The following is a 26,778-nucleotide window of genomic DNA, read 5'->3' as shown; positions in this document are numbered from 1 at the left end:
CTTTTACCATCGCGGTGTTCACATCGGGTCGCTTTTTCCTACTTTGTCTGCAGCCTGCGCCTTTTTGGCTTTGGCTGGCACATCGTATGAACCCGCGAACCGACGCGCCCTCGGTGACGCAACGTGACGTCATCCCATCTCCCCCATGCACACATTCAGCTCACATACCATTCTTATTAGCTTCTTCCTCGACACCTGTCCCCCAAGGCGCCATTCCAGTTTTCAACGCTTATGCGCCGCCATATTATACACTTGGCGAAAGACAACGACGAGGTAGACGTCGTCGTCAAGGTTCCACCGACACTCCTTTCCCTGAGGCCCACGAGCCTGTCGGCTCAAAAAAAAAAGAAGGGGGGGGGAGAAGGGCCTCCCCACGCCGAAGCTAATTCATTTTATTGCGGGAAACCCAGCGATGAAGATATCGCGATGGATGTGGCGGTGTTGGCGTTTTATGTGGAGGGAGACCTCAGTACCGATTAAACATTTAATTTGTAGCCTACACATGTAACACTTTGACGAAATCGCAACTCTATATAAGACAACTCAACAAGGGCTATACAAATACAATCCAAAGCTACACATAAATCAGATGCCATTCCTACAATTATGAATGCTCTACGATGACGAGGGCCCCACTCTGGATATCGATAATATCGACATCGACATCAAACGCAAAAACACTTCTTCGTCTATGATATACTCGTACGCGCCATACAACTTACTCTTGAGATGAGATGCCGGGACGTTCCACACTCCCTCCGCTCCGTGTCTTGGATAGTTTGCTTCAAGAGTTCAAACGTCGACAGTTGAAAACTGACAACTGGACGCGAGGACGTGACTGCCTACGTCCTACTTCCTGAGCACCCTCAAGAGCGTCTCGATGCCGTCAAGGCCGAAACCGTCTTCAGTGGGGTAACATACAAACATGGGCTCATGCGCGCCATGGAATTTGCTCTGTCCACAACAATAACATCAGCTCCATCATCATATGTGCGCAGAAAGAGGGGCAATTGCAGCAAAAAACGCACGACTCACCCTAAAATCACCCCTCTTGAACAGTCCCGATGACTCAGATACCTTCTTGTACGTCTTGTTTAGCCACGTAAACTTCCAGCCCGACACGTTCTTGACAGGATCGAGCGAGGGCGCTGCACTGATGCTAAACGTCACTTCCACCTTTCCATTCTCGTTCTCGTTCTCGCTGCTACTGCCGTCGAACTGCGTCGCGTCGCTCTCCCTACTATGATTCACATTCGTATTACCATTAGCACCGGGACTGTGGCGGTCGACGCCTTGGGTCGAAGCCCTGCTCTCCTCGTTTATGGCCCGGAGCGCGGAGTGTATGAGCGCTTCGGAGGTGCCTTTGGGTGCCTTGGGGAAGGAGACGGCGTTTTTGATGACGTAGTGGGATTTCACGGGGGTGAGAATGAGGAGACCGACGGGCTTGATGAGCAGGTGAGTGGGTAGGGATGAAAAACGAATGGACGAAACGCACCTTTCCGTCCTGCCTGGCTACCCAATAGCGGCGGTGCTGATAGTCAAGCCATGGAAGGAAGGAAGTCTGTGTCTAGATGAGCAAGTGCCACACAAGCAGGACAGCGGGTACGTACTGAAGCGATCTGAATGCCTGATCTCGACTTCTTCCATGCCTCGACGCCCTTGTCTACCTCGCTCTTATCCTCGTGCGACCAGGTCTCTTTCTGCATCTCCTCCACGATGACATTGTCCTTGTCTGCACGCCTGAGATTCTTCTTGAGGTCTTTCACGACCGATGCCCCACCCTCTTTGCCCTTTGCGTCATCGCTTGTGAGCTCCCAAAGGTGTTCTGGGTCGACGACGTCCTCGCTGATACAGCTAACGGTCGCCCAGCCCATATCAGCGAGCAGTGCTTCTAGGCGAGAGTCGACGCAACACCAGACCGGCTTGAGCTCGATCTGCAGACTCTGCACCCAGGTGAGGAACGCGTCTACGGTGGGTTTGAGTGCCGAGGGGTGAGATACGAGAGGGGAGCCCCAGGCAAAGAGCCAGCCATGCTTGTGTAGATAACCCTGAACTGGGGTAAACTCTGATTGGTGTATGGGGTGGGAGGGAGACCAGAGGGAGTAGCGGTCAGTTTCGAGCCACGCAGTCGAGGTGGATGAGCCGTATTTGGCGATGAGGTCGGGGAGGTCGGGGTGGGTGGCGGGGTGGGAGTCGACGGGGACGATGGGGGAGTTGAAGTTGCTGTGTGGTTCGGACATGGGGGTTTGTGATCGAGTGTGAGCAGAGGTCGTAGATATAGAGCGTGGTGACGTCAGTGGATGTCATAGCTTGCCAAGACATTTTGAAGACGCAGGAGTGTGCGCCACTGTGAGAGTCGTGGCTGCTAACGTTGTCATAAGACAGCAGTGACGACGATGAGAGCGATGACATCGAGTCGACAATCCCACCTTCCATATCGGGAAATACCGACGACGACAGTGTCAATTTGGACGACATACTCCACAGCACAGACTTGATTCAAGAGAGCATGGCGTCTGGTTTGGAGCTGGCATCTGCGCGATAAACGTGCCCCACCAGCCTAATCACTTTTAGCACACATCGAGTTCAGATGTGTTCAACAGAGTACCCGGTGCGTGCTGCACCCTGTTAGGGGAAAGCGCGTTGGTCTGGGACGCTCTCAGAGCTCTACTTATACGAAACCTGAACGTGAACTTGCGTTCGTCGCTCCCACTGGTGGATCTTGGAAGCACGAACCTTGTGACGACTCAACTGCCCCATCAGAACAAGTGCTTCATCTGACCGCAACCGCTACCGCATTTGTCCCCCATCGCCCGCGTAGCACTCCTCATAATAATTCCTCTCTCCCAGCTGATCTGCCCACTCCTGTGCAGTATACGCGAAAACGTTCATCAGCCATGAGAATCACAACTCACTTCCTTGAACTCCAAATAAACGTGAGCTATCTTTATCACCATCGTGGCTCATGCATCATGGCTTCTCAAAGTCCCTAATATTCTCCTTACCTCAACCAGCCTGCCTCACGCCTTGCCATCCCACTCCCACTCCCACAGCCCTACGTCCATCTTGTCCCCCCCACTTGACGTCTACTAGATCGCTCATTGTCTACCCGACGTTCAAGCTGCAGATATAAACGGCGTTAGCACAAGGTCCACATTGCCACGCCTTTCGATCAATCCTACCTTTATCGCATCCCTTGCCATGCACTGCTCCATTCCCTCTATCCCCCGCCCCCTCCAACAACATCGCATCGTCTCCCTCATCTCCCTCGCCATCTTCTTCACCTCCTTCCTCCTCTTCCTCCTCGTCGGTCTCTCCCTCCCCATCATCAAGAGCATCTACATCATCAGAGTCTATGCTGCTTCCCAGGACGAGCCTGTCTCCGATACCGCAACAGAGCTGAGATTTGGAGTGTGGGGTGTATGCGCGATTAGGTGAGTCATTCCGTCCGCACGTCCTCCATGGCTCTCCACCCATTTCAAATCTGGCCATTACACGCCAATTGACCAACTCCCTACTTCAGCACATTCGACGCAGCCACTGAACAAGGCCTCTGCTTCGGTCCAAAGCTCGGCTACACCATCCCCGCCTCCATCCTCTCCCTCATCTCCGTCTCCTCCTCCATCGTCTCCGCAGCCCTCACCGCCCTCCTCACCCTCCTCGTCCTCCACCTCGTCGTCGCCGGCCTCTCCACCCTCATCCTCATCCTCTCCCTCTTCCTCCACTCCCACCCCGTCGCCATCACCGCCCTCATCCTCTCCATCATCGCCGCCCTCCTCTCCAGCGTCGTCTTCGCAGCCGACGTGGCCGTCGTGTTGGTCGTCAAGGACAATGTGGATAGTTTGTTTGCCGGCGCGGCGTTGGATGTCGGGTTTGGGAATGCGGTGTGGATGATTTTGGCGGGGTTGATTCTGACGTGGGTCGCGGTGGTGGTGCTTTCGGCCAGGGCATGTTATTGTTGTGGGGTACGGAGGTGGGTTTTTAGTCCGTTTCATTCTTCCGTCCTTCCACCCCATCCCTCTTTTCCATCCATCCATACCCTCTGTGTCCCCGAGTCCAATCAACATGACAACTCACTCATCTTATCCCAGACCTCGCGTTCCAAAGGGCGAAAAGGAAAAGGCCGACTACGAGGCGTCAGACAACAAGTCCCAGACGCAGACCTCAGGATCAGGGGACAAGTCCGTGTAAATGGCGCCTCGTGCACCTCTTTCTCCCTCCGCGTTCTCTCTCTCGTTTCTCGCACTATCTCACTACCACACGTGCTTCCACCTTCCATACCCCTAGACTCTTTATATCCCTTTTTTCCAAGGTCGCTATGAGGCAACACTCGCCGTGCTCTGGCTCTGGCTCTACCTTGTTATTCACGAAACGCACGACATTCACGACCAACACCCCGTTTTCGCTCCCTTTTGCGATGCGATGCGATTCTGACGACGTTGACGAAGACCGCTTGCACGCTTTTTACGGTCTCTTCGCTCTTACGGCCTTACGGTCTTTCGCTCTTAGGATTTACCTCTTCGGATGAGTCTAAAGGCATTTAATGGACGGTCTTTTAATGGATAATTTCCAATAATTTGAAATTTGAAATTTGGAATGTGATTGAAATTGATTGACGTGGGTTGATCGCTGAGCTGTCAAGCTGTCAAGCTGTCGAAATAAGAGGGAATCCATTGGGATACTTAGGGGCGTTGTCATGTCGCGTCAATGTCGCGGTGCCTGTTTGTGGCGAACAGGGGCACAGTGTGACAGTGTGGACGTTGAGGAGACGGCCTATTCTGGGAAGAGGCGCGCTGTGATTGAGCGTCGTCAGTTCGTGGTATCAGCACGTGCTTGGGCGCTTGGGCACACGTTGTTTGTCGTCGGTAGGTGTGAGTGAGAGCGATCTGTCCCGATCGAGATGTTAAAGTGAGACTCGGCCACTCCCGTTATATTCACCTGCACGCCCAACTGTATCAACGCTGTGTGGCACAAAAGTTGAAAAGCTTTGACGGCTAAATGAAGAAACATATTTTTACTAACCGGGAGTAGTCACAGACAAGGATGCAGAGGTTCTCTCAGTCCAACTCTGGGTCACTGTGGCATAGTAAGGCTGGGCGTTGTTGCTATTGTCGTAGGACCAAATCGTTTCTGTTTGATGAACGCCAGGCCTGACCTGCCGTGGGCCCTGAACTGGTGTCCCACGGGTGACATTGTAACAATACCATCTGCAGTATAGTACATGTAGTGACAACAACTATGGATCGGTGACAAAACCCACCCTCAATTAGCGGCGATCCCACAGTTGAGGGAGAGATCGTTTGGTCCGTTCATAGTATTTCCACGCCGAGAATTAGCAGCTTTGTAGACATCATTTTGTAGTGGCCAAGGTTCGCAAGCTCTTGGAAGGTTGTTTGTGGTGCCATGCTTGAAATAAAGAGTACTGCAAGACCTGTATGCTATCTTCATGACCTTTATACATCTGCAGGACCACAATGAGACTCCGGAAAAGAAAAGAAAACTGCAATACTAGGTTGGACTGCCGGGTACCCTTACGAATAGGGGGGATACTATTACATAAAGACGTACATGATACAAAGTTCATCACAAGAGTGGAATCTGTTTCCAGAAATTGATACAGCATAAGAAAACAGATGAAACCAAGTAAAGAGATAATTTACGCTTCAAAGTGGTAAAGAAATAGCCCTTCATCGGAAGGTACGTTGCTACCATGCTTACTCTTACGGAAGTCAGTTTTACGGGTCATGATTAAAAAATGCAATACTCACAGACTTTGTTCTGACGCTGAGAGGTTAGACAATAATAATAAAACTTGGAACCTGAGGCTTGACCCTCCACCTCATGTTCAACAAAGTACTGTGCATTTAGAGTGAATAATACAGTTAGCTATTAGGCCAATAAATCAGTCGCTGCTTCAAAATGAAACGTACCTAAAGTCGTAAGCACTCCACTGCACCTCGCAAGGGAAGGAATTGAGCTTCACACACGTATTGCTGTCACGTCTCTTTGTTTGTTGTGAAGCTTGCCTTTTCCTCAGGCTTTCTCTTGGTTGGACATTGCTATCGATGGGCCGGGGATAAGTATGACCCTCTACCCACTCAGATCCGCCGAGGACCAGCGTCAGATGATTCAATCGTGCTCTAGTTCTATATTTCGTTAGTACAAGCGAAGAGAGCGAGGCTAGCAAATGGAAAACTCACTAGTATTACAAAGGTTCCCCAATTTCCCGTCGAAGACTCGAAGTTGTCATGAGTCACGATGTGCTTCTAAGATGGACGTTCATAGACATGTTACTACCAGATTGTAGCGGCGCCAAACTTCGTGGAAGCCGCGCGGACAGCCTTGGTCTCTTTCAAGAAGACCGATATCAGTGTCGTTACCTCCTGCACGCAGGACAGCCTACCCACATCTCTCGAAGGATGCGGGTGTCTAAAGGACCTTTCTGCGTCAGATGATCGAGAATCTGGTTCTGGAGGACTTTTATCAGGAAACACTACAAAGAAAACGCCGTTAAGAAATTATTTCAAGCGAGGAGCCTGAGATTGTGAAGGCTGCATTACTAATGGTACTTGGTGTGTTTGAAGCGATTGAACGGGAGTGGTAGTACGACCTACGCGCTCCTCCACACGGACGAGATACAGCGAGGACACGCACCTTGAGCTTCCCTTTTCCTGGTCCTTCGACTAAATCGATCGTGTTCCGCCTTCAACGTTAACTTGGCATCACATGGGCACCCACACCTCCTCCCCCCACGAACCCAACATCAGAAATAGTATAGTATAGTATTACCCGTTCAACACCGTTCTTCAGATCAGACATCAGCTGTCACCGTGCACACGATTAAAAAAATGCCATCGAAGAGCGTCTTTCAAGGACTCGGACATTAGGAACTAGGTGACACAGCGGTCAGGGAACGAACCCCACCCATGATCATTCTCTCCTCCCTTATGCAAAAGCGAAGCCCGGAAGTCTTGGGGCTACCGCCAAAGACGACACCTAGCCTTGTCCAACGCACGGCGCACAGGTTTTTCTCGCCGATTGGGCGCCAGGGCAAGGCATGTTGGGATGTTCTCGGGTTGTTCGACCCAGAGATGGTGTGGGATGGCCTGCGTAGGCTGGTCGATAGTGCCCGTGGCCATAGAGGAGGGAGGGTTGGAGGCGGGAGCGGGAGCAGGACTGGGTGCAGAGAGGAGGGAGGAAAGTTTGAGCAGAGAGGGTAGGTCAGGAGCCTTGGGCGTGAAAAATTAGTGGCGAGGATCGTAACCAGTAAGGTTGATGATGTATACTATTGGAAGGACTTAACGTACCTGTAGGACAACCTGAAGGCAAGGGCGAGGAGGTTAGACATCAGAAGGTCGTGTCACAGTAGATAACGAGAAGTGGAATGGAGGAAGACAAATAAGGATGGGAATGCATACTTTGCGCATGTTCTTCAAGTCTGATAGGTACGCGATAGTCTCGGGGCGGGTGCGCGTTTCGTGGAGGACCTGGAATCGGGGAGATGGTCGGTGGGTTAGCATGGGTAATACTCTCCCCCGCTGGTCGCGGGAGCGGATAGATTCGAGGCTGATAGGATGGGACTTACGGCGGTGGCTGCATGTGCGACTTGGGCCATCAGAGGGCCGACACCCCAGTTTTCTGCCTGCGGACAAGTGAGTGAGCGAGCGAGCAAGTTTTTGGAGATGGCGGAGGAATATTCGTTTAGGAAGGGATGGAAAGAGGGACAGGGTGAAGATCTGTGCGTTTCTCGTGCATAAACTAGGCCTGATATCTGAGAGGCTCGCGTCGAAGGGCTATTGAGCCCGTGCCCCACCTCACAATCACGTCCCTGTCAACGAGCTCTAAGCCTGCGCAGTCGATCCTCGCAGAGTTCGCAGCCCATTCACTGTTCCAGTCCTGCACGTCCACCATCAAATCAAACGCTCCACACCACTTTCCAGAGTTCTCGCTGTTCTCTTGAAAAAGATGCACTTGGGTAATCCATATGCCAACACCAACACGAATAACGCGAATAACACCAACACGAATACACGAAACAAGGTAGATGAGTGTACTGACATCAAGCAGATCCCGCCGGACGACGATTTGGATGACAAGAGGGTCTGCATCCGCATCCTCGTGCTTTTCAGACTTTTCGGGAGCAGGTTGGAGCGGAAGTGTTGGAATTGCACCTGTGGCGTTCTGTACATGTCGAGGCATTAGGGTTTGCATACTGTTAGTGGTTTGCGGACGGACGTACGCTGCTATCGTCGTCGCTCGGCGTGTTCGCCTTGGGGTTGGCTGTATCTGTTGCCAATGATTCTTCGTCGAATCGGATACTTGAGAGTCGGGGTGACAATGAAGACGAGGACGAGGTTTGTGGTGAAGAATGCATCATGTGAGTGTAGAATTTGTGATTTCGAAGGTGAGGATAGCCTGAAGGAGGTATTATGGCTATGGCGAAAGTGGGATAACGACTTGAAGGGAGTAATAAACTCTTGCGGTAGCTAGGAACAATGAGTAGTGTTCTCGGATTCATGATCATTGGCAAACCATAAATTCATACAAGTTTGACGGCCATAATTATAAATATGATACAAGTCATATGCGCCTGGACCTGGGACAATATATAACTTTGAATGATATCACTTGTACAGTGATAACAAGCGCAGCAGCACGATAATGCATTTATAATTTTCAGACACTAAGTACAAACTGTATTTTATGTGAGCAATATAACGAACGTTTGGCTCAACCACGAAAAGGCCTACAAAGCCTTATCGCTTTATCTCGGTCGTTCACTTGAGAACAATGCCACCGCGGTATACTATTCACATTGCAACAATCTCAATCCTTCTCGCCAGATCCTTGGTTAGACTGCCTTGAACCAAGAGCACAAAAAGGCTGAAAGTACCTGATTCTGCTCTCAAGCGGGGTAGTGTAGAGCTTGCCCGTTGAAGTGAAGCTCCAGTGATTCCGTCACCGTCACGACAAGTATTCGATAGTTGTTCACATAGATACACATGTTGTGATTGAAACTAGAGAAAATGTTGGCCCTTAATCAACGGTCAGTTCGAACCAGCTTTCGAACCACGGACGGATCCCCGACGCTGATTGATCCCGGTGCATTCCTTGCTAGTCGGTCTCGGATCCAATAAGCATATTTATTTGTGTTCGCGTGGTGAGGGTAAGGATGTTGTGGGGAAAACTAGCCAGTAGCGGCAAAGTTCGAGGGTCTCGATCCCGCTCGGTGTCAGAGCGAAGGATGTTGTTGATCGTCTGCATTGTCACATGTTCTCCTCAAGCTTTTAGTGGCGCAGCTCTTGAGCATGTCGTAAGAGGCCAAGTCACGGACGCATTACCTGTCCGTCAAAATCATTGGGCGGCCTTGGATCAAAATGATAAGCCGGATATAGAACTTGAGGGGACGACGTTACAGTAACCTACCTGCTTATTAAACATGGGCACGGAAATCGGGGGGAAATATATAACAATACCACTCAGGAGTCAGGGTGTACGCGCGCCAAACATGTAGTCGACGCTCCTGAAGGCGAGTAATAAGGTCCCGAGCACTTTAGGTGGATATACGAGCAGGATATTGAAAGAATACAGCAATTATAGACTGCCACCGCCCACGGCGTATCCTTATAAACAGCATGTCCAGTGAGCGTCGAGGATGAAAATATACGGGCTGTAAGCGTCTGACGTTGCGCGGGTAGTCATCAATGACAGCTTTCATATGCAAAAATATAAGCAAGGTTGTGGCACAGAAGATAGAGATATGGGTTGCGCTGGGTGATTTTTTGATTTTTCTGCAGGACGGGAGTGTGGTGGGCCTAGCGAAAGCAGGCAGGCAGCCTCGTGTTCAGATGATAAGTGCAAAGGCAGAGAAGAAGTCCACGGAGCGGTGATTTGCGAAATGACGCATTCCTGGCATTGGCTGTTATGAGAAAGCCAAGGGAGCCAAGAGCTGAAGGAAGATTGAAAGGCGAGAGACTGTGACGGGCTGTGACGGCGTAACCAGCATCCGTCTTTACCTCCTACTCCCATGGATTCGCCGCCAACGTTGCGCTGGGCTCTGTCCTTTCTCGTCCTCCTTTTTTATTTTTCACCTGTGTTTGCCCAGAATTCAACGTCAGATTCAGATTCATATGACAGCGATCCAATTCTTCAGTATCGCCCCAGTTTTGCCAAATCACTCCCTGTCCAGATCCTCCTGACAGGTGTCGTCCTCACTCTAGTGGTCGTTCTTTTCGTACACCTTATCTTCACAGCTCAATACCACTGGAAACTTGCACAAGTCAACTATGTACTCCAGATCTCTGCAGTAACGACTCTGCTCATATCCCTCGTCGCCACCATTCACGTCGTTTTTTCAGCAACTGTGCAGGAGAGCCAGCATTGGCCCTATATGCTCAGCTATCTCGCAGTGGACATGCCCAGTTACGTTACTCCAAATTCGACCGTTAACCCAAATGATCCTACCACCATCTATGCACATCAGTGGACTCTTGCCGAGAGGGCCACCTGGATAGTTATGAATGCAACTACCTCAGGTCTCATTCAGGTCCGTTTTTTGTTCTTTGCGGCATGTACCTATTTCACCTTGGATTGACTCAGATCACCCATATCCACTTCTTGACGCTGTTGTTTCCTTCTCACTTAGAAGCGAGACTCATCTTTGGCCTATTGGGTGAGTGTCACTACTTCACTCTCGGTGCTTTGTGCCGCGTAACTGCCGCAAACTACCCTGTATCTCTCCTTCCGGCTACGTTCCCTATCTTTGGATATCATTGTCCACCATGTTTTGGTCCAAGCTGGAAAGCTATACGTAATTCATCAGGAAGTCATGCTTTACTGCAAGTTTAGTTCCTGTCACGGGTGGACATTGCCCTTTTTATATAAATCGTTTCCCTCGTGCAATCACTCACAGCCGGCATGGCTGCGTTGTAACTTGGTGTCCCTCTCGTACACGTATTGATACTTTGTGCTTGACAGGACCCCTAGCCATCATTTCTGCAGTAATGCAGCTTATCCCGATTTACTATGATACGAGCCTTGTCTCCCTTGTCAACGATGTTCGCAACGTCTGCAACGCGACGCTCTCCCTCCTATTCACGTTGGCGCTACTTATCTGGGGCCTTCTCGTCAATCGCCGGCAAGCCTGGCGCACTGACGGCGGAACAGCGGCTTTCGGTGCAGGCGCCATCTCCCTCGCCATCATCTCCACCACCCTCAACTTTTTGTACATACCAAGCCAAGACCAATATGTGTGGATGCCCAAGTTGATGTGGGCCGTAGTGCTGTGGCAGAGCTTTTTGGGTTGGTGGTGGTGGGTTGGAGCGGGAATGGGAATTGGTGAGGTAGAAGAATTGATGAGAAGAGAGGAGAAGAGGGAGAGAAAACGGAAGTTAAGGGCTCAGAAGAGGAAGGAACAAAGGGAGAAGGCGAAATCGGTCTGGAAGGGCATGACGGGCGCTTTCAGGCATGAAAAAGGTGAGGACGACGTCAATCGAAGCCCGGGTGAAAGGCCCGAAGATGCCAGGCCATTATCGCGATCACAAAGTGCCGTTGCCTCACTCAATCCGTCCAGGAGCATCCAGTCCTCTTTGGGTTCATCTACAGCCAGCACCTCTGGCCAGCTCGGAGGTAACATGGCAGGAGGTTTCGTACAGCGGGTTTATGCGAAGGTTCGGCACGCGCATATCACAGCTGCACGTATCCAGGCCGTGGAGAGGGTTGAGCGACTGCACCAGGTGTGGGAGGAGTCACGGAATGATGAGCGGCAAGCAACGTGGGGCAGGGGGAACTATGGCATGAGAGGGCCGGATCGGGAACGCCGTCAGACTGTGGATAACACTATGGATATTGAGGAAGAAGAAGAGGAGGAGGAGGAGGAGTCGATGAAAACCAAGTTGCCGAGAGTGAGAGATCGGCGTCGGCGTCGTAGCTCGGTGGTAGAACTAGACGGGCATCGTCAGGAGCCGCAGGGCGAAGACCAAGATCAAGATACCACAGCGCAGGAGCGGAGCTGGTCGTCGTCGGTGTGGTGGTGGGCTCCCTTACGCCAGTGGAGGCTGCAGGACTCTACCGCGTATCGATGAATGTGTGGTGTGGGGGATAGGGGCATTGGTTGGAGCAAAGCAAATTCGAATCGTGGAAGCTATCATATTATCTTTTAGTATACATTGTGTACCCTATATATCTGTGCTGTTAGCGGATAGTTTTCTTGTAATCGGAGGGAGGGCAGTTGACGCATTGAATGAAGTGGTGGAGGCAGAGGACGATGGCAGCGATGGCGATGGGTACTACTTGGCTGTGAAGTGCGGTAAGGATGGATTGTGAGAGGTAGGTAGCCCACTGGGATCTCTTTGCACCGTCATGCTGATAAGCGATCTATAGTCTAATACAGGAAGGCTCGATGCGACAAAAAGTGACCTGGTAAGGATCAACATTTCTGATGAATACGTTTGCGTTGGTTGCTGACTCTCATGCGCTTTTATTCTAGGATTGTTGAGCTTCATCGTCCAACCTTCCTCTTCCTGTACTATGTATCAGCTGCTGCCAAGTCACCACAAACAGTACTCATTTATGTGAACGGATGTCCTCACTTACAATCACCAACTTCCTGTATGATGCCCCCTCCCTCGTGTACTACCACCAGTATGGAGTCCATGTACCTGAATTCATAAAGAGAAAAAATAATGATCTTTCCCTTTCTCGCGATGATACCGCGTTGGGTTTTTTTTTCCCTTCCAATTTGGAAGCTATGTCAGACAAAGGCGAAGACGTGTGCAGGCTGATCTTGGTTTGGTACGTCTGATCGTAAGTGATGCGGTGAATGAATCGCAGGCGGCTGGTTTGTTTCTCGCGTGAACTTCTTTTAGATTGTTGGACTTGATTTTTTGTTTTGAAAAAGGTTGTCGTATCCCCCCATATTCTGTGTAGAGTATCACAACGCGGACAAGTTTGCATTTTCATTGGCAGCCGCTCTCAGAGCGAAAGGCCTATAGACTACACCGCCAAAATTGCGGTACCCCGGCAAAATATACCTCGAAAGTTGTCTGATTATCATTCATTACACTTGAAAGAGTTTATTATTTATGTGCTCTCGTGCACTAATTCTCAAAATTTGGTGACGTTCCTGATGAATCAGTTGGGATGTGGATGGTGTGTCCCGATTTCAACGAGGACGACATCACCTGCAAGGGAAATTATACATATTGATCGCACACATTCTATGAGGCCGTTCACTTACTTCCGTAGTGATGATTTTATCACTGGAGGAATATCATACTATAATTCATTAGATATTTTCGAAGCCTTCTATGTCAACAAATTTGTTGATAGTTGCGCTTTTGCAATGGTTTCGTAGCTAGGATGCATGGTGTTCTGTATTTTTACTATATTTTGTTCTTGCCTTGCCTTAAAAGTACCCTTGACTTTTTTCAATTGTACTTGATTGAGCTGAACGATACATATGAGCTTGAGCTTGACATATCATCTTGATTATCCTTGGTGAGTCTCAAATAGCTTGACCATAGTCCTACGTATACGTACTTGCCTGAAGGTTCTTAACTGTCTGGATACATCTTAGTGCAGGTATCAAGGTCTTCCAAGACCGACAAAAAAAAATGTAGTTTCGCCGATGTATTTGTACACTTATAATACTTCAATTTGCTCTCATTCAACATCCGTTAGTCAGGTCATGCTAATACTATTAGGACTTAAACTTGATGCCATGCCTAGTCCCAATTCTCCTGTCGTTCCCAGCTCCAACGTTGCGAGTTCAAACGGTGATAATTTGCCTCCTAAGTGGTACGACAAAAATTCGCGTCGCCTTCCCGAGGGCCATAGTTTGAGTGCCTCTACATCCTTACCATCGGTGATTCCGATTTCCTTCAGGACTGGGAGAATGTGCGTAATATCTGGCTGAAGGGAGCCTAGGAAGTAACTAAGCCCAGAGTCATCGCTATTACCATTACGGGTCAGGGGGCTATAAGTAGAAACTGCGAGAGGGGAGGGTGTGGGTGCAGATGTAGTGGGTGTAGGTGTAGGGAAGGGGGTGCGGCTGCGGCTGTGCGCCACTGTGCCGGATGCTGACACCCTTGGCGTAGGGACAGTAAGGGAACTGTTTAACTGGTCGGACCGCAACGGTTGGTTTGGGCTCTAAAATAACGTTATGGAGTTAGAAATTATAGTAACTTTCGAAAGCAACGGCGAGACCAACAGGTGCGGATACTGTCGATTTTGCTTTGGTAACAGATTGGTTCCTTTTTCCCTCCATAGTTTCCTTCTCCATCAATATGACGGTCAATCTGTTTGACAGGTAGCGTGTCATGTAGGCCTCGACTGGCCAATCACCTTCATAATGCTTTAATAGATCATACTGTGCTTTATGCGCCTATACAAACTGTAGATGATGTTTTGATAGGCAAGAGCGACGATCACACATACATTTTCAACAAAAGACGCCCAGTGATCCTGTGCTTGTTGGCGAATGGGCTTGTCCGTATCTAGGAATTCGGGCGCCATCTTCCTTAAGTTTCTCTGCAAAACCAAGATCAAAATAACGATATAAAAAAAGTGTACTGTGAATATACTTACAGTAAAGACTGAAAAACGCACAGAGGTGATTCGCATAATAGACCACAACCGAACGTAAGGTGTAGCGCGGCTGGACAGCTTCTTAAACTCTTTTGGTAGGGGCCGAGGGATCACCTTGTGTTGAATTGCCACTGTGGCTAGGGTAGATGCCCGGGTTTGGGTCATGTTTCGCGAAGTATCGATGCTAGTACTTTCGTCTAGATATACCGGTAAAAATTCGATCTCATGAATAAGGGTACATCTTACCAGTCATAAAGGCGTATATTAGTAATGAGTAAGTGGCATTTTGAGATACGTACTTTAAGTACTCAGCGTTCACTTCAAAGAGAGAAATCGATTATAATTGGCCTGAAACGTCAGTTCGGGTCATATGCCACACCAATCAGATACTCATAGTAGAAATACAAAATGCTTTATTCAGAAGACCTTAGCTACATTCCATAATCAGACAGAGAATATCCGTCTGTTAAAACCAATCTTCCGCTGGTGAAGTTTCAACTCCGAGCAAGCTTGCCCATGCTTCAATGTGTAGGCTATTAGTACATCTCCAGACTCATTCCATCATGGATTTCGTAATCTGAGAGTGTAATGTGGTCCTTGTAGACTGTGTACCTGTCAAAAGAACTGGCATGAATACCTTATAAAAACAAAAATCCAGTTTATAAATTGGGAAAGAAGAACCGGTTTGGTACTGTAGATGTATTAGAAGCTACGACCATCAGGTCAGGCTGGCCCCTAAGTACTGACAGACTCCGCTATGCCCCTAAACTGCGGAAGCAGTAGGTTGGAGCATGCTGACCTTCCTATCTGCCAGATCTCGAGACGCAAAAGCAGATGCGAATGCGAAAGATGGATCACGCGAAAGATAGCACAGGAACGCACCATTTCTTGAGCTGGATCTTCCTGTGATCTGTTCCAGTTTGGGCAGCGATAAGCTTCTTCAAATCGCCCACCGTGTCGTCTGGGCTGCACTTTACCCGGACCTTTCTCCCCAATCGATCATTCGCAATCACCTAGAAATCGCAATGATGAGATGGATATGATAAAAAATACTCCCACTGGTCGGAGCAAAGAAATAACTTACTTCTATGAGGGCCATGAGGGCAAGATACACGATGTCGTTCCGCTAAAACCAGCCACCGTGACAAACAATTCACGTTCGCAGCTTCGTTCTACAAGATTACGTAAACACACACATATTGGGCAAAACCATTGCGCGCCATTTTAAAACCGAAGGAAAGGATGCACGGAGCATATCTTCTTGGCCAGTCTTCTGGTCGGAAATGGACCCCGATTATCAACAGATTACTCAGTCTCGTAGAACCAATATAGCAAGAAATCTTTGTCCCACCCTTCATTGCTTTCTCACACTTCAGTTATCTGTAACTCCTTCCAACCAAGTACTATGGTGTCTCAACATTATAACACTAACTTAAAAGGTGAGCATTATCATCGTAACAGTCTTCTATCTAATCCGAGCTGTGTATATGTAGGATGGCTTAGTTTTAGTCCACTAACTAAGGCCTTACCCCGCACTTGTGGTCTGGTTCCACCCAAGCAGATAATTTCCTGTCCCTCAAATTGGCTGGACCTTGCATTGGATCGTGTTAAGGTACAGGATCTCTATAATGCATACCAAGTGAGTGCTGTGGAATACCGTGTATTGATGGTGCGCTCTTTCTCATCATGTTCAAGTATAACATGCTAATACTAGAAAATGCAGAAATTCATAAGGTGGTTTGCCATAAGGCACCTTGATGTGAGGAAGAGGTATACAGAACAATCTCTAGAAACTCTAGAATTCTATAAGCGAGAGGTATTTTTCAACTTATCCTTGAATTGGATTATCTTGCAATCTGGGTCAGGTTTTGTTGTGGAAACCACTTGGCCGGTTTCTTCTACAATATGATGAGTCGTGGATCTTGGAAGTGACAACAAGAAGATTATTCATCAGAAGACATGAGCTTATTAGACTTAGGGTGAGTATTTCACTACAATTTCAAGTACTTTTGCTTTGACAACTGTTTTGACACAAAAGCAGAGGCTTGTGTTCAATGTTTCCCGCGTGCAGGTGAGTACACAATGTGTTGCAATATTTACCAAATTGACCATCAGTTGTATTGCACTTCAAGCTATACAAACATAACGAAAACCCCATGGCCCACGCTGCGCCCACCACCGACGTTAATCCATGTGTTGCATCTGTTCCTCCCACCACCGACGTCAGTCCATGTGTTGCATCTGTTCCTCCCAGCTCCGAATGCCCTCAATCCTGTGCGGAGGGTACTTCAGTACGCCAAGGAGATATCATTGTGAACAGCATGCAAAATGTTCACTTTGACAACATTTCTTCACCATTCAGTTCTCAAGCTACTGTAACATCTCACAGAATGCGCAACAATGTTCCTGATAGTTCAACTCAAAATCCGGCTCGGGCTCCGAGCCGCTCTTTATCGTCGTTCCTGGGGTCTCTGACTCCCAACATGGGACACCTTTTATCGCACTTCAGGACTGCTGGTATAGACGACGAAGCATTTGCTGATATTCTTACCTGGAACCCTTACCTCCGAGCCAGTTTTTTGCGTCGAGAACTGAAGACCAGGTGTAGCGGGTATCAATTGCAGGTTATCGTTACAGGCATGGATAGATGTGGGGAAGACTGAAGTTTACCGTGAAGATGCCCGTCGAATATGAACGAATGTATATGTATCAACTAAGCGCAGTGTAGTGTTTGCTGAATCTACCGAGAAGTCATTTCGACGATGTATGAAAATTTTAATCTTGCTGCGATCTCTGGGGTTCATCTATAGCCATTCTTGTTATGTTGAACCCGAGTTTATGTGAAATGAAAGAACGGATCGTCTTCATGTCGATTGAGCTTTAGAATTAAAATATTTAATAATACCGGGTACAACAAACATCCACAATGGGCTACCTTCCGCGTCTATATTTACAGCGTGTACATGGCGTCCGAAGTGCTCGACATTATAGTGCGGTTAGAAGTCCCCCGGTCAGCACAATAGCTCCCATAAGGGAGAATGTGCTGGCTCTTGACGAAGATGCACCATTGGCTGACTCCTGTGGGCCACGATGCCATATTAGTAATGTTTGGAGATACCAACGAAGTCTAAAGTAAACCGAGACTTACAAGTTGATTTGCACTGGCGGCAGCGGGACATCCGTGCTGGCATGAAAGGTTCATATTACTTCCAATGACCTGTGCGAGTGCAGGTTCTATCGGCGCTGGAGCAGGTTCAGCAACAGGTTCCGGAATAGGTGCAGGCGACGCCATAGCTAAATAATGCGGCCCATCAGTATGAAACTTGGGGGTCTACATCACGTAGTGACTTACCAAGGGCAGTGAGCGCGAACAAGAGTATCCAGACGGTGATTACACGTCGGGAAATGGAAGTCGATTGGGTGCTGTACATTTTTGTGTGATTGCGATGATTGATAGCACAAATGCGATTTGTAGAGGGGAAGATGCAAGTTTAAGGAAAAATATATAGTCGCGACTATTCGAGAATTGATAGCAGGGAAGGAGCGTGTAGCTTGAAAATCCTATGAGACTTAGTCAATAAGCCTTGGAGTGTCCCAGGATCGTAGAGGGCGAGCAATAGAATGATGAGAGTGATTTTGCATCGGTTTTTAAGAGCCATGGCGGTTACGAAGTGAGCGTCAACTTGTCGAGTCGCTAAACCAATACAAGGCGTTCCCTTCATCCAAGAAAGGAAACATTGTTCAAAAACATCACGTGACATGAATTTCCTTGTATTTCCTGGATTGCGTTTCCCCCAATCCTTGTAACTGGATGAATGGATGAATGTAACCACCAGGAAATGCTCACTGGCATCCACTGGCATCGGCAAAGATGATTGTCAAATAGTAGAAGTAAAGTTTTTCTTGTGCTATTTTGAAAAAGGTCAACGAAGCCTAGTGTTGATGGTGCTGCCAACAATAACCGCGATGTGATGCACTCTGCGGTTTTAAAGTGCACGCTTGGATGTATCATAGGACGTGCTTCACTGGTTCGTTCTTCAAGTCAAAAGCTGCGGTACTGAGTAAAAATCAGAGAATTCGTTGTGAGCCTTTGAATGATCATCGATCATCATCAGGCGAGTTCAAATATTTCCAAGCGTAGGGTGCTTTACGAAACCTCAGCCATGCCAGATACAAAGCTATTAGTGAACGGATTGTTAGTAGCCGTATCCTCTTGCAATTTGAACTTAACTCGTCAGGAAGACCTTAGGTGAGGACGCTGGACCTGTCAAAAGCCATAAATCCAATGATAGCAGCTATAACTGTATGTATTCCATGATGCTGCTAGGAACGGACGAGGATAATATGTTAGTATTAACATTCATATCTGAAATCATTGATATCAACCCTTTAATCGAGGAGGGAGTAAACATGAAATAGTCAATACCTCTTCGCTTACTCTGGGTTCAACTCGGAGCCCGAGTCAACATTTTCCGCCACAGTATCGTCTGTGTCTTCCCTATATGTCGGACGAGTAAAAGTCTAATACGTACTAGAAATATTGTCGATACCGTGTTTGAGCCGCAGCGTGGACTCCAACATAACAGCTAGTCAAATCGGGCAGGTACTAACATCTCGCCTCCAACTAGTACAACAGTTCTCTGTTGGTCCGACAGCGACATTTCCGCTAGTAAGCAAACAGCGACAGTAGAACGCATGTGCCTGGGATGACATGGCTAGTTGAATGGTGGCTTTATAGAACGAAATCTCAAGAAGTCTCACTGCTCTGAATATAGGGTCAGCGCAATTTACTTCCAAGTGTTCAAAACCATAGCTTACGAAGTATTGAGAAAAATGAGCGGTGCAACTAGGATTAATGAAGTATACGAGTCAAATGATGAGCAGGCTGGGTAGGGACAAATGGCGACTGACTGTGAGATATTTGGAGGAATAGTTGAGGACCTTCATCGTAATGTCTGGCCCTGATTAAGTTCTTTACACGACCAAAAAGAACAGAGCCATTTCTATCACTGTTGATCAATGGAAGCCAGACAAGTCACTCCACAGTTATGTGGACATTAAATGTCATTGCACTAATGCCTATATGATCCAACTCGACGTGTATATTCTTCCAAGCCCGAAACTTGATGAAGTCCTATACTGCAACGTTTCTGATATTTGGGACAGTTCATCGGATAAGGCGGATTGGAGGATAAGATAATGGAGCGTTGGGTGACGTCTCTGAACTTACCATAAATCTTGAACATTATGCAATTGTTATCAGTAGTTGCTAACGGGTTGTTCAATTGACATGACTGCTGATAGAACTTATTGAATAGATGCCCCTATTTAGAATCAGACCTTATCAACACCTAGACGCCTTAAAAAAGGAACGTTTGAAATCAGTGCAAAGTGTGAAGCGAGACTATCGCCGGCACCAGGTAGGACATTGACACCCCTGCAAAAGCAACGCAATCTCCTGAAGTTTGTCGATCCTAGCACCACAAGCGACCCTCATGCTTTTCTCTCAGGTTTGTCATCACACCAGGGCAAATAAGCTTCCAATGGCTTCAAATTGATATACTACACGAGTATATGCCGTGATTTCAGGACTTCATAGTTACACATCATTAGAAAATGCACGTACTTAAGTCATTTGTATAGAACCTCTTCATATTAAATACATCTGTGGCCTATTCATACAATGGGACTCTTTCCTTGAATTACTTGGTGGACCAACTTCAGTGAGCATATTCTGATTCCTATTTCGACTCGCAAGTACAGACTTTTCCTTCCTGCGTACAGACGCAATTGTCACCCGTACCGTTACAACCGCACTGCTTTGAATAGGATCGTTAGCGGGGTTCGGAAAGATAGGTTCGATGGCAAAGTTCGATGCAACAGCAACCGAAATTATTAATCCAACGCACCTTGTTAGAATGAGCCTTGTTGACGCACTTGTCACATTCACATTTTCCCTGAGGGCACGCGCAACCCGTCCCTGAAGGACCGCAAGCACTTAAGGACCAGCTGTCAGCAATTAGACTGACGATGTGTTGGAGGAAGCTCACCCGCAGTTACTCTGGCAAGTACAGGAAGCAACCATTGTTAACCGATGTTAAAATTGTAAAGGACGTAAAAAATGAGTAGACGCAAAAATGGCTCAGAGGTGGTGATGGTATGGGGGGAAAATCTAGGTGGTCCTTCATAGTTTTTATACTGGAACGATCGCCGAGGTGGGATGAATGACGTAGCCTGACGTGCAGAAATGAAACGCATCCGAGAGTCCGATGGAAATGTGGAACATTGGGTGGCCCCTATAGCGCGGAATGGAGAATGGTCTCCACTGGTTGGATTTCGAATAAGAGCTGCATATCTAGAACACTCGACGTGAACTGGACCAATATATATTATCTCGAGATATGTGGTGTCTCTACAACTCTGAGCTTTGCTCGAAGTCGAGATGCCGTTTGACAAAAAGACTGAATTTCGAGTCAACCATGATGGTGGTCAATGACGAGGAAAGTGACGAGGTGCACAAACCTTGATGTATCCGGTAATCCTGTCCCACGGTCCCCAAAAGGGCTGTCAGCAGTACCAATACCACAACGACACATTTGTTGGACGCCGTCACGGTTAAGCCCGTTCGCTTGATATACCATTCGACAATTCATTGTTTGCTATTCGCCATACATCTGCAACACTGTCTTGTAGAAAACTGATATAGGTGTCTTACTCCAGGAAACTTGGCCGTAGATTGCCATCTGGCGTACATTGAACGGTACGCATCCAACTGAAGGTTATCTTCACACTAATTATCGTCCGAGTGAGTATCAGTGTGCCTTTCCCGTTTATATGCGCCTTTAACGCCCTGTGTCAAGTTCTTGTTAGCTCGCATACCTTCTTGAATTCATAAAGAAGATATAGATCAGTCTTGCTTCACATTTCCGCCTACCCTTGTCCAGTGGTCAGAGGAGTTACAGTGCTCGCAGTGTGTAGTGGTCTGTGTCTCATTAAAAACAGATTATAGTACATTATAGCGCTCTCGGTACGTTTTGATCACAAAATGTCTCCCTTTATATGTGCTGAAGATGCCACTCACGCAGATATCATTCACAGTAATACATCCCACAAATGAATTCTTACCCTCCAGAGCTTCTCGTTCAATTGGCACCAGTTATGTTTGTAGCTGGCCTTGATCCTCCTCCAGGACAAGTTTTGCCTCCATCCACGCCTCAAGCCCCTGCTGTTTCTCCATCAGCACCAGAGCCTCTACCTACCCCATCCAAAACTCAAGATCCATTTATCTCTCTCACCTTGCGTTTACGCGAGGCCCTCCAGTCACAGCGCAAATCATCAATATGGGCGCCTGAGAGAAACAAGACTTTCCAAATTCTCCTCGTTGACAAGTCGGTTCGCTTTCCACCGCGAAAAACCGTTTCGCCCGACGATCCTCAGTTTCCTACCGCTCATTCTCCACTTTCTCCTCTTACTCCCACTTCACCACTATACCCAGATGGTCTCGTAGCTCCTATATGGATACGTAAGCACACGGCGCTAGTCCCAAGCGTGTTTGTCCTTTTCCTCAGGTTGTTCGAGGCTCCTCCTGTCAATCCTCGATCCCCATTAGACCCACCAGATGCTGAACATGAACGAGAGCGGATAGAAGACGAAAGGAAGAGAGATACGGAGTTGAGTACAGAGATTGCCCTGAGGAAAAGGATCACAAATGAGAGGGGAATCAAGCTCACGGTTGTCCTTATGGCAAGCAGGAGAATGTTAGGTGCTAGTGGAATTTATAGTCTCAGCATTGATACAATTACTCACGGCATAACAAGATGATCCTTCACTAGACGGACGACTGACCTATGTCAGAAGACAGAGTGGGCTTGATTCCAGGGCTGCTCTTTTTGTTCTAAGCCCTGTCACAACCTCTGAGCTGAATGATTTCGTTCGCAGGTGGGCACTCCATATCGCGTGGTCATTTTGAAACTAACAGCTGTATAGTCTACAAGACGCACTCTACGATCCCGCTGTCGAATATTACACTGCGCACTCCAAACGAGTACGACGGAAGCGTAACCGACATTCGCAGGCAGTCTCATCGTATAACCCTACTCCACTTTCGCCACTGGGTTCTGGAGGCGGCCTAGGTGTACCGCGCCCACTGAAGCCTGAAGGTTGGACTGTGCGATATGAATACAAGATGGCTTGCTTTGCAGAATTCAGAGGGGAAGACGAAGTCGCTTTAAAGTGAGTTTTCGTACTTATCATTGATAATAGAACAACACTGAGAATACGATAGACACTATCAAGATGCCTATGCTACTTTGCTGATCATGTTTGGCTCAACTGCGATATTGCCCCCTCGGACGAAGAGATGGGCTGAAGCGAAGGTCCTCGCAGATTGCATGAATTTGAAGGTGAGCCCATACGCTAATATAGCTTATCATGCTAGATCGTTGATATAATCTCGATAGATCTGCAAACTCTACTTGTATAACAATGAACACGCCCTCGCTTTATCTCACCACAATTCTCACGTACGCAAATTTGCAGATTTTTCGCGTGGCTGGGGGATTGGCGAGGAGACGTTTGAATATTGGAGCTGGATGGCCAGACAGTGAGTGGCTATGCGTTGTCTTCTTTCAATATCACAGCTGTAACATCGACCAAATTAGACATCGTGTTCTTGCTGAGCTGCTAGAACAAGGCTCTCGTACGACGCTGACAATTCCAACTCATAAACCTGTTCCCCAGCCTCGTCCTACTACGCCTTCCACAGGTGCGACAAGCACTATCGGGACTCCGTTTGAGCTGGACGCCGTGCGTTCATTAGGCATGAACCCTAGTCATGCGTTGCAGCACCCTGGTTTCTATTACTATATGGCTGCGCGATGTACCGAGATACGAAGAGAACGGTATTTGGCTGTTGAAGGGAGTGAGGTGAGTATATTATGCATAGTATAGACGCAGCTATATTAGCACCATCCTTACTTTTGGACTCGTGCGGTTGTAGGCTACTCAACAAGCGAGTGCGGCGCCTGGGCTTGTCAACGAGAAAAAGGTGGATCACTTGACTATCATCTTGGAGGTGAGTGCGCGACAACTATTGTATCATTCGTAAGTCTTATTCGTGATCTTGACAATGCAGCTCTACACAAAGTCCTATGAGCTGTTCAAGAAATACGGATCTCCATCAAGCCAGGGACGCCTGACTCTGTGGATCGCATATCGCATAGCACAAACTTACTACGAATCTAATAAATTCGACATGGCTGTACGGTACGTCTCCGTCTCGCAACGTACTGCTTTGACTCGTTTGTGACAGGATAAATAGGTTCTTTGAAAGAATCGCAAAGACGTATCGTAGGGAAAAATGGGGCCATATGCTTCATCCACTGTTGTCAACTTGGTATGCATGTGCGCAGCGGCTGGGAGATGTAGAGCTTACAGTGAAATTACTGCTAGAGATGCTAGGAAGTGGTACGTCCTGCGTTGGCATTACTCATTTTTAGTGGTTTGATAGCTTATTTGTTTTGCCATAGTAGGTATGGATGTGGCTGGAACGTTACAGGACGATTTAATAGCTGTGCTCAAGGTATGTGGTACAAACTTCAAAGACGTACCCTCTGCTGACTGAGAAGCTACTAGAGCACGATACCTGCGTCCCCTGAGGAACCATTAGTCATAGAACCAGCAGAAATTGAACCACTCCGTATGTATACTGTGCAGTTTGGAATGGGTCACACCGCTAATAATGTCGTCAACTTTTGAAGTCGATACAATATCAGTATTTTGGAAACAACAAGTTCGAGTTGCCGAAGCCGCAGCATTTCAACTATCTCTCAGTGCGCCGTTGAACACAGTGATATCATCCCTTCCGATCGATTCTATTTCGGTGTTCTTTTCCGAGGGTTTTGCCCCACTCACTATACGACACTCGGCGCCGTCTGAGCCAAAGTCCTCGGATCGTGTCCCTATGCAGCTAGTCAAAGTAGGCCACGTGGAGTCGGGCGGCGAAACACGAGAATTACAAGCCGATTTAAGATGGCGTCCTGGAGACATCCTGGTTTTAGCTGGGACAATATCATCCGAAGTTCCCTTGACGATCAAAGTGAGTGAGACGTTTGATTCAAGATTAATGCTTGACCCGTGTTGCTTTTATCTCAGGTCTCAAAAATACTCTTGACATTGAAGGAGGCAAGTTGGGTAATAGAGATCCCTCTTGCGCCTTGTGCATCTCGAGATGGGGTGGGGCCTGTTCCTCGGTGGCTGAGCTGTTTGGATCCAATTATCTTCGTACCAATTGCAAGAGAAGAATATTCGACCGTTGCGTAAGTCCTTGATTATGCAGCTATTCTTTAGTATACTGTCTTACTTATTGTAACATATCCACTAGCGTTCATCATCGTCCGCATCAGCTGGCTGTGTCCTTTTCACATGAAGCACCTGCCCTCGTAGACGAAGAGTTTCCTATTGTCATAAACATTACAAATACAGATGAAAGAGATCTCGACGTTGTGATCGACGTATTACTCCAACCTACCGAGTTTGATGAAGCAGGTTAGCTCAGAGTTCTATCATTCTTTGTGCAAAGATCTTACACGATATTGCCAGATAATCAAATAATAATTGACGACCAACGATCATCAGGTCTACTCCGAGGCATTCATCTTGGAAATGTAGCACCTGGAGTTACTGCCCTCAAGACGCTGTACCTTGTTAACAACGGTGCAGCAGGCGACCGAACAGTTGACATATCCATACAATCACGTTCTGTGTCACCAGGTCGTGATCTACCCAACTCTCCACAAAGCCCAACATCACGTTCGGCGTCTGATATGACTGAGACGCTGGAAACACTTGTTATTCCCACTGTGAAAGCCGTGAAAGCATCGTATGATGTGCGGTATCAAAGGGCCCTGGGTAAACAACTTGGGATATCCGATCTCCGTATGTTTGAAGACGGGTTTTGGGATGACGCCCATGGTGGTGAAGCCATTGTTTCTGCCAAGCTGGAGTGCTCTGGGCCTTGGAAATTGGAAATTGAAAGTTTGAAATTGATACCGCAGGTGAGTTGGACTTGACCTGCGACGGAAGAAAAATGGTGCTAATCAATGGCTCCAGAACGGTGAAAATGCTAAAATCGTTGACAACTCTTTGGATGGATGTGTTGACGATATGTTCCCAGATGGTACGACATAGTTCTTGAAACGCAATGAAAATATCGCCTATACTCACAAATTCCTCCAGAATATCTGCCTGGAGATGAATTCTCAGACACTTGTCGCATTTCTCTTGCTCCAGACGAGGACCAGGTTCTAGCTGGTGCAGAGCTGCCATGTCCAGGGACATATGAAATTAGTTGGCGAAGGTCAGTCTTAGGTCAGGTACCTAAGGTCCAACCGTCTAACAGATTTCTCAGGATATCACCGAATGGGGATCGTGGTCCTCTATCCGTCACCCAGCTCCCCTTACCAGCGCTCTGCCCGCCAAAAGATGGACTAATTGCTCTTCTTCGCGTTCCATCTGTAGCCAAGTTACATACGCCAATGTCTATGCAGTTAATAGTCCGTAACCGGCATCCTTCTCGCTCCGCAAATATTGTTGTTCAGCTTGATCCTGAATCACTGGATGGCTTCATTGTTTCTGGCTTACGAAGTGGACGAGTTCAAACTCTCTTGCCTGGAGGAGAGGAAAAAGTTAGATGGCGGCTAATCCCAGTGGAATGTGGACATGTTAGTGTTCCACGGGTGAAAGTGATGGATAGACGGAAAGGAACTGCAACTTCTCAGGCCGCGGGAACAGGACAGGATACGGAAGCGGAGTCCGAAGGAGAAATCGTCAAGGTCGTCGATGTGAAGTGGGATTGGAGGGGTCCAGAGAATGGCGACAAAATTGTCAATGTTGACCAGGCTAAAGTCGGGGCAAGAGTAGAGAATGAGAATGTTAAAATGTCTCCAGAGCAGCGCGGTGCGAACACAATTCTTGTATTACCATGATACTCAGTTGGAAGATTACCAGCATGTCGCACCGCTGCTTCACGCGCATATAATTTTTATATTATCCGGTCATCCATTTTTGCCCTCCTTCTGCCTTGGTTCGTTCTGCCAGGGGATTTTGACCTTCCCCTACCACGTCATAGTGGATTTATTAAAGTCGAAAGGATACAGAAAGCAGATATCTGCCGTGCAAGTACAAAAATCTCAG

The 26,778-nt window shown here is 47.9% G+C and overlaps 10 protein-coding genes across 10 annotated transcripts; 5 read left to right on the top strand and 5 right to left on the bottom strand.

Moving 5' to 3' along the window:
• Positions 1-69: 69 nt before the first annotated feature.
• SERLADRAFT_414466 (uncharacterized protein) lies at positions 70-2,240 on the bottom strand (the record flags this gene model as incomplete). Its single annotated transcript, XM_007316525.1, has 4 exons — positions 70-954; positions 1,036-1,443; positions 1,496-1,561; positions 1,611-2,240. 4 exons carry the CDS (start codon positions 2,238-2,240, stop codon positions 850-852), a joined length of 1,209 nt encoding a protein of 402 aa, XP_007316587.1.
• Positions 2,241-9,234: 6,994 nt separating this feature from the next.
• SERLADRAFT_385057 (uncharacterized protein) lies at positions 9,235-9,760 on the top strand (the record flags this gene model as incomplete). The annotated part of the gene is made up of 2 exons (XM_007316524.1): positions 9,235-9,623; positions 9,686-9,760. One exon carries the CDS (start codon positions 9,245-9,247, stop codon positions 9,419-9,421), a length of 177 nt encoding a protein of 58 aa, XP_007316586.1.
• A 232-nt stretch (positions 9,761-9,992) lies between these two features.
• On the top strand, positions 9,993-11,303 carry SERLADRAFT_355278 (uncharacterized protein; the record flags this gene model as incomplete). Its single annotated transcript, XM_007316523.1, has 4 exons — positions 9,993-10,444; positions 10,484-10,546; positions 10,600-10,672; positions 10,978-11,303. Coding segments are annotated over 4 exons (879 nt in total), but the record flags the coding sequence as incomplete, so codon positions are not given.
• A 499-nt stretch (positions 11,304-11,802) lies between these two features.
• On the top strand, positions 11,803-12,734 carry SERLADRAFT_414464 (uncharacterized protein; the record flags this gene model as incomplete). Its single annotated transcript, XM_007316522.1, has 3 exons — positions 11,803-12,327; positions 12,382-12,420; positions 12,488-12,734. The coding sequence occupies one exon, from the start codon at positions 11,841-11,843 to the stop codon at positions 12,081-12,083; it is 243 nt and encodes an 80-aa protein (XP_007316584.1).
• A 363-nt stretch (positions 12,735-13,097) lies between these two features.
• SERLADRAFT_407207 (uncharacterized protein) lies at positions 13,098-14,751 on the bottom strand (the record flags this gene model as incomplete). The annotated part of the gene is made up of 8 exons (XM_007316521.1): positions 13,098-13,181; positions 13,238-13,259; positions 13,416-13,446; positions 13,540-13,557; positions 13,713-14,148; positions 14,222-14,383; positions 14,437-14,529; positions 14,608-14,751. The coding sequence occupies 8 exons, from the start codon at positions 14,749-14,751 to the stop codon at positions 13,098-13,100; spliced, it is 990 nt and encodes a 329-aa protein (XP_007316583.1).
• A 194-nt stretch (positions 14,752-14,945) lies between these two features.
• On the bottom strand, positions 14,946-15,729 carry SERLADRAFT_463456 (uncharacterized protein; the record flags this gene model as incomplete). Its single annotated transcript, XM_007316520.1, has 3 exons — positions 14,946-15,198; positions 15,469-15,599; positions 15,671-15,729. 3 exons carry the CDS (start codon positions 15,683-15,685, stop codon positions 15,123-15,125), a joined length of 222 nt encoding a protein of 73 aa, XP_007316582.1.
• A 139-nt stretch (positions 15,730-15,868) lies between these two features.
• SERLADRAFT_463453 (uncharacterized protein) lies at positions 15,869-17,408 on the top strand (the record flags this gene model as incomplete). The annotated part of the gene is made up of 6 exons (XM_007316519.1): positions 15,869-16,025; positions 16,080-16,255; positions 16,310-16,402; positions 16,452-16,565; positions 16,625-16,657; positions 16,719-17,408. The coding sequence occupies 6 exons, from the start codon at positions 15,992-15,994 to the stop codon at positions 17,247-17,249; spliced, it is 981 nt and encodes a 326-aa protein (XP_007316581.1).
• Positions 17,409-17,571: 163 nt separating this feature from the next.
• On the bottom strand, positions 17,572-18,017 carry SERLADRAFT_436223 (uncharacterized protein; the record flags this gene model as incomplete). Its single annotated transcript, XM_007316518.1, has 3 exons — positions 17,572-17,664; positions 17,735-17,880; positions 17,939-18,017. 3 exons carry the CDS (start codon positions 18,015-18,017, stop codon positions 17,572-17,574), a joined length of 318 nt encoding a protein of 105 aa, XP_007316580.1.
• A 2,105-nt stretch (positions 18,018-20,122) lies between these two features.
• SERLADRAFT_385049 (uncharacterized protein) lies at positions 20,123-20,747 on the bottom strand (the record flags this gene model as incomplete). Its single annotated transcript, XM_007316517.1, has 5 exons — positions 20,123-20,148; positions 20,213-20,402; positions 20,496-20,583; positions 20,637-20,693; positions 20,720-20,747. 3 exons carry the CDS (start codon positions 20,669-20,671, stop codon positions 20,328-20,330), a joined length of 198 nt encoding a protein of 65 aa, XP_007316579.1.
• A 952-nt stretch (positions 20,748-21,699) lies between these two features.
• Positions 21,700-26,657, top strand: SERLADRAFT_447615 (uncharacterized protein; the record flags this gene model as incomplete). Its single annotated transcript, XM_007316516.1, has 18 exons — positions 21,700-22,348; positions 22,404-22,524; positions 22,573-22,818; positions 22,871-22,988; positions 23,046-23,188; positions 23,247-23,511; positions 23,585-23,659; positions 23,720-23,850; positions 23,906-24,051; positions 24,114-24,166; positions 24,220-24,283; positions 24,345-24,682; positions 24,739-24,902; positions 24,968-25,131; positions 25,186-25,640; positions 25,696-25,762; positions 25,822-25,942; positions 25,994-26,657. The coding sequence occupies 18 exons, from the start codon at positions 21,700-21,702 to the stop codon at positions 26,568-26,570; spliced, it is 3,897 nt and encodes a 1,298-aa protein (XP_007316578.1).
• Between the last annotated feature and the right edge of the window lie 121 nt (positions 26,658-26,778).

Source organism: Serpula lacrymans (assembly GCF_000218685.1).
Source record: "Serpula lacrymans var. lacrymans S7.9 unplaced genomic scaffold SERLAscaffold_5, whole genome shotgun sequence".
Lineage (NCBI taxonomy): Eukaryota > Fungi > Basidiomycota > Agaricomycetes > Boletales > Serpulaceae > Serpula > Serpula lacrymans.
This window is presented reverse-complemented; position numbering and strand designations above follow the sequence as displayed.